General features: G+C 54.2%; 1 protein-coding gene across 1 annotated transcript; it reads left to right on the forward strand.

Annotated features, from left to right (window-relative positions):
• The first annotated feature begins 1,077 nt into the window (after positions 1-1,077).
• On the forward strand, positions 1,078-5,207 carry SP9 (Sp9 transcription factor). The gene is made up of 2 exons (XM_043488357.1): positions 1,078-1,440; positions 2,425-5,207. Exons 1-2 carry the CDS (start codon positions 1,420-1,422, stop codon positions 3,847-3,849), a joined length of 1,446 nt encoding a protein of 481 aa, XP_043344292.1. The 5' UTR covers positions 1,078-1,419; the 3' UTR covers positions 3,850-5,207.
• The last annotated feature ends 5,702 nt before the right edge of the window (positions 5,208-10,909 follow it).

Genomic DNA, 10,909 nt, shown 5'->3' on the forward strand with positions numbered 1-10,909 from the left:
CGCCCACGTGTGGCCTCGTCCCTGGTACTCACGGACAGAGGTCCGGGGGAGAAGCTCCCTGAGCACGTCCAGGAAAGCAGGGAGCTAGGGGCGAGCCCACCCCTCAACCCGGCGTCCTTGCCCTTCAGAGGAGCCTCTAGGCCCAGGCAGCCTGGAGTCTGAGGGGGTTGGAGCTGGGGCAAGAAACTCGATTCAGGGCTGAAACGTGACATGAAAATCTTCACCGGGTTAAACAAACAGCCGAGCAAGCTGCAGCTTCAGCGGGGGTGGCGGTGGGGGCGGACGCGGCTCGCGCCGATCTCTGTTTCCAAAGTCGTTGCATTGTGAAAATAAGCGGCTTCGTGCAGCGTGTTGTATGGGCTGATGTCTCCCACCCCCACGCCAGCCCCCAGCGAAACCCGGCAGATAATCAGCACGTCCCACTGTTTAGTCATATTTGACAACTGGGTTAACCTGGTATCTAGGCGCTGGCAAACGGTACAAAGGGTGCCCTCAATTACCACTTGAAGCTTCGGGTGTGAGTGGCACTTGTATTACCCACTGGGTCAGAGGCCAGAGCGACAATTAGGAAGTCACATAGACCGCTAGGGGAAATGGCGGGATGCGGCAGGCTCCAGGCCCTCCCAACAAGTCTGTGGGTGTAGACCTAGACGAAGAGGCCTATTTCTATCCTTTCGGAGGAGCTGTCCCTTCACCCTTTCTCCTCAATGTGACTCAGAGTAAAACTGAATCCAGTGGGAATCTGGAACCAGGTAGACAAGTGACAATAATACAATCGCGAGCGAGAATGATGGATTCCAGCTGAAGTTGTGCTCCGCAGGCGAGAGCCTGGATACACAAAGTGAGCGTTGACATTTTCATCTCTACTTGGGCCTTGCTCGTGTGGCCTCCGCCTCGGCGCCCCCTCCCCTCCTGTCTCCTTTCCCACAAGTGGAGAGTCGAGGACTGTCAGTCCTAACTTGCATCATCTCAGGGAGGTCGCGGGGGGGGTGGGGGGGTGGGGAAGCTTGTGACTCGGTCTCAACGATACTTAAACTTGGCTTGGTGAGTGTGTGTAAATTTTTAATTGCGCTGTAATTTCTTCAGTCCCTAGCCGGCGACCGCCCCCGCCCCCCACCCAGCTAGCCGCGGTGACTGGCACGCGCCGGGAGCCCGGGCTTGGGCCCCTCGGTGCGTCTGATTGGCTGCTGGGCAGCTCCCGTCTGCTCTGCCTGCGCCCTCATTGGGTAAGAAGCGCAGCCAGCGGCACTTCAAAGCGGGTGCTCCTCGCACTTAGGCTGAGTTTAGCCGGCTGGAGCCCTGAGTCCGCTCGGCGCGAGCGCGGGGACGCGGGAGCCGCGCGGAACCCGAATAGTTTTTCCGAGCAGCCGCCAGGCTCAGCCTCGCTCCAGGCCCCGCCACGCCACCCAGGGACCTGCTATGGCCACGTCTATACTTGGGGTAAGTCGAAAGTGCGGTATTTGCTTGTTTTAACAGGAGTAATTTTTCGTTATGGCTTCTCCAGGTTGGCGGCTCTGGAGAAACTGTTGCTGCCCGACTGCAGCCTCAGCTTCTTTGAGCACTTTCCACATTTCTGGGGCTGATTCTTTACAAATTATTGGAATCCAGGAGGTGCCTTTGAAAGAAAAGGATTTGTTAAGCAAGTCCTTTCAATATTTGGTTTTAGAGGTTCCCTTTCTTCCCCGCGTGATTTATATCCCATCCCCCCCACCCTTGCTTAGGGGATTGTTGCAATTACGCGACAGTGTTTCCAGAAAACAGTCTTAATCGTTTTGCAGACCATGTAGTCACGTTAACATTTACACTTCTGCGGCTCCCTAGTTCGTCTATGACTGAAATCCATCGCGGGGGTCTCTTCTGCTCGGATTCTTGTCTTCGTGTGTGTGTGTATGTAAACATTTAAAACGTTTTCTATTAAAAAGAATGAAGTCGCAGCCACCCTTGGGAGCAGTGCCCCAAGTTTCCCCCACCCCGGCCGCTGTTCCGGCCGCCTCTGCCCTCACCTGGTGTTTGCTGTCGTTGTGTTAACCTCCGCGCTTCATCCCGGAGGGCGACTTGGGGGCTTCTTTGAGAGGAGCGGGCTTATGGCGAGCGGAAGGCGAGCGACTTGAGTCCTGTTTGGGGCAGGATATGCAGCGACTGAGGCGGGGAGAACCGACACATCTTTGATTTGTAGCCCCACCGAAGAACAACTTTACAGCTCCGGGACCCTCTCTCTTGGGATCGCCTCCGCCCCGCGCGGGGCATCCTCCGCGAGCGCACCGGGAGGAGGCGCGAGTTGGGGGGCCACGACCCCCCCGCCCGCCGCCCCGGGACGAGCGGCTGGGGGACGGGGCTGCTCACGGGTGCACTTTGTCTTCCTCCCACTTGTTCCTGCCCTTCTCCTCCTCCTCCTTGCTCCCTCCCCCACCCCACCCACTCTAGGAAGAGCCGCGCTTCGGAACGACCCCGTTGGCCATGCTGGCGGCGACCTGTAACAAGATCGGCAACACGAGCCCGCTGACGACGCTGCCGGAGTCGAGCGCCTTCGCCAAGGGCGGCTTCCATCCCTGGAAGCGCTCCTCGTCCAGCTGCAACCTCGGGTCCAGCCTCTCGGGCTTCGCAGTGGCCACAGGCGGCCGCGGCTCGGGCGGCCTGGCGGGAGGCTCGGGCGCAGCCAACAGCGCCTTCTGCTTGGCCTCCACGTCCCCTACGTCGTCAGCTTTCAGCAGCGACTACGGCGGCCTCTTCTCCAACTCGGCGGCGGCCGCGGCGGCAGCGGCCGGAGTGTCCCCGCAGGAGGCGGGCGGCCAATCGGCCTTCATCTCCAAGGTGCACACGACGGCGGCCGACGGCCTGTACCCGCGCGTGGGCATGGCGCACCCGTACGAGTCGTGGTACAAGTCAGGCTTCCACTCGACGCTGGCGGCGGGCGAGGTGACCAACGGCGCTGCGTCGTCGTGGTGGGACGTGCACAGCAGCCCGGGCTCGTGGCTGGAGGTGCAGAACCCCGCTGGGGGGCTCCAAAGCTCGCTGCACTCGGGCGCCCCCCAAGCCTCGCTGCACTCGCAGCTCAGCACCTACAACCCCGACTTCAGCTCGCTCACGCACTCGGCCTTCAGCTCCACGGGCCTCGGCTCCTCGGCCGCCGCCGCCTCGCACTTGCTCTCCACCAGCCAGCACCTGCTGGCCCAGGACGGCTTCAAGCCGGTGCTGCCCTCCTACTCGGACTCCAGCGCCGCGGTGGCGGCCGCCGCAGCCAGCGCCATGATCTCGGGCGCCGCGGCCGCCGCCGCCGGGGGGAGCTCGGCGCGCTCGGCCCGCCGCTACTCCGGCCGCGCCACCTGCGACTGCCCCAACTGCCAGGAGGCGGAGCGGCTGGGCCCGGCCGGGGCGAGCCTGCGGCGCAAGGGCCTGCACAGCTGCCACATCCCGGGCTGCGGCAAAGTGTACGGCAAGACGTCGCACCTGAAGGCGCACCTGCGCTGGCACACGGGAGAGAGGCCCTTCGTGTGCAACTGGCTCTTCTGCGGCAAGCGCTTCACGCGCTCGGACGAGCTGCAGCGGCACCTGCGGACTCACACGGGCGAGAAGCGCTTCGCCTGCCCAGTGTGCAACAAGCGCTTCATGCGCAGCGACCACCTGAGCAAACACATTAAGACGCACAACGGGGGCGGCGGGGGCAAAAAGGGCAGCGACAGTGACACGGACGCCAGCAACCTGGAGACGCCCCGCTCCGAGTCCCCTGACCTCATCCTGCACGACTCCGGCGTCAGTGCGGCCCGGGCGGCTGCGGCGGCGGCGGCTGCGGCTGCGGTGGCAGCCTCGGCGGGAGGCAAGGAAGCCGCGTCTGGCCCCAACGACTCTTAGAGATCCGGCGAGAGGCGCGAGGAAGCGAGCGAGCGAGTAGACAACGAAAGCGAGCGAGAGGTTCGGAGGGCAAACGACCGGGGGATGGACGGGCGGGGGCTCCCGGGCCGCCCCCAGGCCGGCGCGAGGTGGTGCGGCATCCGGCTCGCGGACCGCCGCTCGCCTGCCAAGCCAGGAGCTCCCCTCTGCTGCCCGAGCCCAGATGAGAATCGAACGCGTGTTCCAGGAACAAAAGCGAACCAACTTGCGACACAAACACTTTAAAAAACTGCACACACAGACACACACACGCCGGAGACCTACAACCACAAGCACGCACACTCAAGCGTGCACACACACTAACACACCACTCGCACAAACTTCTCGAGCGAAGAGCAATACATAGAAACGTTCCCTCCTCTCCCCACCGCCCACCCACTTCCTCCACCCTTTTCTTTCCTTTTCTCCAAAAAACGAGTCACCACCCTGCAAAGGACTGTCAGAACATTTGAGAACAAACGGGACCTATAAAAACAGACCCTTTGCGTGGATTATATTATATATAAAATGCTCCAAGTCCTGCTTGATATCTACTTACAGTGAAACTTTTTTCCTATAAAAGGAAGCATCAAAAAAGGCTGAAGGTGAGAAATTAAACTGGAAGTCTAGTGACAGTTTCTCTGTATTTCATAACATCTGTATAAATAGGGTTCAAAAGATTGTGTTCTCTTTTATTTTCTTGTAAGTGTTCATTCGAATAGAGGTTTTTTTTTTTTTCCCTTTGGTGAATTCCTGAAATTCAGGGAGTTTTTTTTTTTAATTTTCTGATGCACTTTGTGAAAGTCAGTATATATGTAAAAGATATTTAAAATGTTGAGTTATCATTTCACTCACAAACACGTAAGTTAAGGTCATCTAAAGAAATTAAATGCGTTTATCTGTATGAAGAAAATCTTGACACCATATTTTCATTTTGGTATTATTAAAGGACTCTGAACAATACACTTTCTTTTTTTTTTTTTAATCCTGTTACCCCTCCCACCCCGACTAGTAACCTTTACATGGGTACACTTTTTTTGTTGGGAAAAATTCCCTTAATGTTAGTCTTAGGCAATGTAAGGTTTATGTGAGTTATAAAAAGCCATAATACATGTATGTTTTTTGCGAAGTCAGAATTATTTATTTGTATATTAACAGCATAAATTAAATGGGGTTATAAGGTGTAGTTGTATTACTTAAGGAGACAGCTCTCAAAAGGTGACATTTTAAAACTCTGGAACCCGTTGGAAAAAGCAAAGGTCCTTGGCAGTTTTAACTGGGGAGGTGCCTACCCCTGCTAGAGAGGTCAGACAAAACTCCAGTGGGTTTGTTTGTTTTTAAAAAGCGATTTAGACACAATGAGTGAAAGGAAAAAGCTTTTAAAAAAGAAGTCTTTTTCCTCCCAAGACCCCTCTACGGTTGGGAGGTGACTCAAGGGAATAAATCGCTAGAGTCAATACCCCGGAAAAGACATTTCATGCCTAAATGAAAATCTTGTTAAATGTTATTAATTTTGACTTAGAGCACACAGCAGCCCCCTGTGCCTTGTATTCCCTTATTAGGGATTCATGTCTTATCAAATATCTAATTAATCTCCTAGACATCATTTGTTCTGGCCAACTTTATCTCAGCTGGTCCACGGGGAAAACTCCAAATATTCTCCGTGACAAAGCTCCCTTGAAGATCTTTTTAATTGTCTAAATTAACTGCACCAAATTTGCATGTCAAACGGTAAAGGGCAACCTGAGATAAAATGTAAACGTTTTAAAAGCCCCCAAACTAAGCACTTGATTTGATAACTAGGCTTTTTAATGTTATGGAAGACAACTGCTCCTTTCCTTTTCAAAGACGGCTGATCTATGCAAATAGTGAATTGGAAATGCCTAGGTCCCCGCGCCGTCAAATGGCCCTCGCAGGTTATTTGAATATCAGTGGCGCTGCTTCTGAAAAGGTTCAAGGATGCTCTCTGACTTCTTTGTGATTACTCAGTGCGGCGTCTTATTCTGAAGAAAAAAAAACTCAGGAATAATTAAAGGCTGGGATCAGGCCTGGGAACACATTTGGGACAGGAATCTCATTTAGACAGTCTCTTTCAAAATAAGGCACAGTTAAATTGACCAGAAGGCAATTATTGAAATGAAAATTATTTTCACTCTCTTTGTCTTCTGACCACCAACTTAACAGCCCCGGTTTAAAAGAGAGGGAGAAACGAAAAGAAAATTGGTAAATGAAATAATTTCGCAATTCGAAAAAATGTTAATTTAGAAAATGAAGTACATATTTACAGAATAAAAACTATATCTAAAAGGCTCCCCTCACAATAGAAAATACAAGCAAAGTCAGCCTCAGTGTGTGGGGCAGTGTGATGATTTAAAAAAAATTATTGTCTTGGGAACTGGAAAGAATGTTTTGATTTTTATAGAGGAGAAAAAAAAATAAACTGTTGTTATTAAGTCAACAAAAATTTTCTCTCAAACTGCAGTGAAAAGCCAAGTAGCAAAGTAGCGATAAAATGTACAGCGAAGGTCTCCAGTCGGGCGTTTGCAGAGTCTCGGGCTGGGTGACTTCCCGCTCTGCCTTCCTGCGTCCCCAAAACCTCGGCTGGCCGGATCTTCCTCGAGTGTTTCTTTTCTCTGGCCATTTTCTCTTCTGGCTCAGTTTATCACCGGGGCCCCCAGCCTACACTCCGCGCGCCCTCTCGTCCAGGCCCGGCCTGGAGAAGCTGGCCAGGGCTACGTTCACCCTAGGGGCTTGGGGCCAAGGAGCTGGAGGTCGAGAGCGTGCCTGGCGTGTTTGGGGGCCTGAGGGTAAGCGGCGCGGAGGTGAGGGTGTGGTGGGGTCTCCCGGGGAATAAGGGCGCCCGGGCGTCTGCCCCAGGCAGCTTTGTTTCTCGTGGATAATAAAGGCAGATCAAAGGGCCTGGCCGCGCAGGTCCCGCTCGCCTCGCGACTCCCTCCGCAGCCCAGTGATCAAGGCCTCTGCGCGCTGCCTGTGCCCCGCGGGTCAGCGGACGTCCATCACCGCGGCTCCCCAGAACCGCGGGCGGCGGGCTGGCGTGAGCGTCCAGCCGGGAGAGCGGAGCTCGCGGAACCTGCACGCGGAGGGAGGGGGCCCCTGCCCCCAGCCGAAACTAGCAGGCAAGGGAGACTCCCGCCCTCTTCCCCAACCTCCGGGCGCAGGGGGCCCTGGCGGCGCGGGGATACCTCGGTCGGAGCAGGCGGCGACCCGCTGGGCCCCAGCAAATTGGGGAGGGCGGGCGTGGGAGGAGGGAGCCCAGGAACCCCGAGACGAGTTCGGCCTCCACCCGAGGTGGGGCCGCGTCTCCCCAGGGCCACCTCGGGGCTCCTGGGCCCGGCTGTGGTCCGGGCGCAGGCGAGGGCCGCAGCTCGGAGGCTGGTGTGGGGTTGGGGGCGCAGGCAGGGGCCCTGAGTCCTCTCAGTCCCGGGTGAGAGGAAATTCGATTTCGTTTCAGCCGGTGTCTCCAAGTATTTCCTGCGCTGTAGCTTCTCTTCCTGCGCAGGAGAGGAACGAAGACCAAGTTTTCCTCGGCCCTTCTCTCAACCAGCCGCAATCCACACCCTCCCGCCGAGTTCTGCCTTTTCTGGCTTTATTTACTTTTTTTTTTTTTAACCCTTGGAGTGAATCAAATTCTACCTGATTTGGGGGCGGGGGGGGGGGGAGTTGCGGAGAAAGAACGAAAAAAAGAAAGAAAAGAGAAAGATTTTTCTCTTCTTCAGGAGGGAAAACATTATTTTGACGCGATTAGATGGTGCACCTGAGCGGCTTGTCTGGACATTCCGTCAAATCGTTATAAGTCGTGTAAAATTGAATTTCTTTTTATTCAGATGGAAACTTTATTTATTTTAACTCTAATCTTATTTGCATCTATTATCTGTATTCGCCAAGGCTCTCTCCCACTACAAAAATGCAGATGAAGTAAATCTTACATAAATCCCGCCCATTTGTGTAATTGGTATACTAAGTGTTTATTTTAAGTGAGAATAATTTAGCTACAAATTTTCTTAAGGAATAACATTCTTAACACATTAAAAAAACTGAAAACTCTGATTTGCTTTTATGTTTGACAGTCGCTCTTGATTCCTTTAAGAGGAGCTTGGCGAGTGCGGCTCTCTGGCGCCATCTAGAGCTCGGGTTCGGGAAGGCCGCACTATCCGCCCTCGCTTGCCGCTTCGAGAGCGGGGAGTTTGCGTTTGCAGCGAGCTGCAACAACCGACCGAATCCAGCAAAGAAAAGCGAGTTTTTGTCTTCCGGGAAAGACAAACCCCGCTACTGGGGAGCACTGCTTAGTAATGGCCGGTATTATTGCTCCAGGCAAGGAAGTTTTTTCTGAGATGTGCTAACTGAAAATCCAAACAAATAAAATAACGCCCTGCTTGGCCCTAGTCTTAGAATTGGCGCATTTAATATTTCTTTCAAGGCAACTTCAGGGTCTTCCAACTTGGAGTTGAGCACGCTGGGCGCTGTCGGCGGCGATTTGGAGCCGGCATGGGGACCCGGCCGTGGGCGCAGCGCCCCCGCCCAACGACCCTGGCCTGGACCGACCAAACCAAGCTGATTAAAGCACGCAAGCAGATCGTCCCATGTCCCCAGACCCCCTGAGAAGGGGAGAGAAGCGAGGGACCCGCACCTTCTCCAGCCCGGACCCGGGGATGGCCGAAGCAGTCTCCTGCCTCGCCGCTGTCTTCCAGGCGCCGTCCCGCCGGAGTCGAGTGCTGGGGGCTACTGGGTAGGCCGGGACCCGGCGGGGCGGGCAGGGTCTCCGAGGGCTGCCAGAAGTCCCGAAACCCCTCCTCCCAGCTCCTTGCGAAGGATCTGCACTGCCCGCCGGCACGAACTGATCCCTTTTGCCCCCGCCTTTTCCCTTGGAAACCCAAATCTAAAATCGGATAACACTTGGGGGCGTTGACCAATTTTCTCTCCACTCTGCGTCTCGCCGTCCCCCCGCCGCCCCTTTCCCTCCTCTTTCTAGTCCACTACCCCACCCCTCGTCTTCAGACGTCGTGCAATGGCTTCTTCCCCTCCTTTCTTTTCCCCCACCCTCCGCGCACGTTTATTGTATTTTAATCTTAAAAGCTACCCCTCCAAATCCCGCACCCAAGGCCGCAGAGGCGCCGGAGCCCGCAGCAGATAAAGCCGGCCGAGGCGACGGGGCGCCGGGCTCCCTGATCTCGCGCCAGGGAAACGCCATGCGTTTCCCGGAACTCTCAGCCACCTTTGCGGCGGGTACCTCGGCTGGGTTTGTATTTGCTGTTTTAATACAAATCCCGCCGCACTGCCTATTTCAAAGATGTGCTAATTACTACTTGGATAGCAGGGCGCAAAGTCCTTGTCCATTTCCAAGTACAAAGTAGGTTGCTAGAAAATTTGAAATTGCCTTTCAGCCTAAAGCTGCCTTACCTGAATGTCATAATTACAGTAATTATGTACATCCAAATTACATGCTAATTAAATTAGAATCAAATCGTTCTAAATCGAAATCAAATGAGGTAGTGAAGAATTAATCAATGACAACATAAATAGAGAGCTTCCTTCAGAGATATTTATTGTAACGATCCAAGGAGGAATTTGATCTGAAAAAGTCACCTGTTTATTTACTTTCAAATTAGTAATCAGTTATTATCCCTTCTCCATAATTTTAACCGTTCAGTGTTATTTACCCCCACCCTTTCCAGACGCTGGAGTTTATAGAAATATGTATGAGGTAAATACATACAGACATGCCTACCCTATATGTTATTGATATAAATATATGCAGTGTGTTTGCAACTCCAGTTAAGGGAAGGTTTCAGCAAGTCCGTGGAAACATGCTCCTCCAGGGCCTGTTCTCAGGGACCCTGGAAAGCAAAGCAAGGCTTTAGATTTTCCAAGATCCTTACACTCTCTTCCTTTAGAATTCATACCAGGAATTTTACATTGTTTTGCAAACATCCAACCATTTCTGGGAGATCTATTTATTTAAAAAATGCAGACTGATAAGTCCCCTCTCCACCCCCCAACCCGCTCCACCGCCCACCCCTCGCCCGGCAACCGCGATCAGTTTTCTGCTGGCGAGAGTCAACATTTTCATTTTTGCCCTGGGCGCGAGAGATTAGCATCAGCGTCCTAAAGCGCCCTCTTCACCTGTGGAGCCCGAGAGACAAGAGATATTCGCTCGCTTTCCTAACTAGCGAAGTCCCCTCTCCGACCTGCAGAGGAGAAACGCGCGGGAGGCCGGGCGAGCTTAGGCAGGAACTGGCAGGCGAGGGCGCTTGGCGGCCCTGGCGCCCTGGTCCCCAGGGCGCAGCTCCCCTGGCCCACAGCCTGGAATTTCTGAGTGGGCCACCGGTGGGGTCGGGGATGGGGAGGAGGACCGGTGCTGCGAGTTAGCCCGCACCCTTTCCTGTTACACGTTGTCAGTGGGTAGTCCAGCGGCCTCTTCGCTTATTCTAGGAGGGAGACGGGCCCCCTAATAATCAGGCTTTCGTCTGGGTTTGAGGTACGTTCAGGTTGCCAGACGCGTGTCTAGGAAAGCATCACGGTGCGCAGGGGTGGAGTCGCCTCTGGAGATGTGAAGAGCAAACCAGCTCGGGACTCACTCCAGCCCCCGACTCCAGCCCCCATCTGGCCTCCTTTCAGTCTAAGGCGAGGTGCTTGGAAGCCACGATCCGGTCAGCACCCAAGCCTCCGGACCTCCGCTTCTGCCCACCGCATCTGGAGGACCTTCAGACCGAAAGGACTGGGGTTTTCCGTGTCTACGATCCAGGGAAAGGCGACTCAAGGGCAGTTTGGGCCAGAATGTGCATTTCTTTCCGTTCCAAGACGTTTCCTGCGTTTCACCCCGCTTCACTATTAAGTTATATTCTGAGGGTGTTAAGTGTGGCGTGAAGAAAGGAGAAAGGGGGTATAGGATGAGGATCTGTTTCCGCTTCTGTCAGCAGGAACGGGGTTTGAGGAGATTCACCAGTTCTGGGTTGCCATTGCATCTCCCAAACCTTATAGTTCCCTCCGTCTTAGTTGTTGCTCACAACTTTAAAAAAAAAAG

The sequence above is a fragment of the Cervus canadensis genome, chromosome 15 (genome assembly GCF_019320065.1).
Source record: "Cervus canadensis isolate Bull #8, Minnesota chromosome 15, ASM1932006v1, whole genome shotgun sequence".
NCBI lineage: Eukaryota > Metazoa > Chordata > Mammalia > Artiodactyla > Cervidae > Cervus > Cervus canadensis.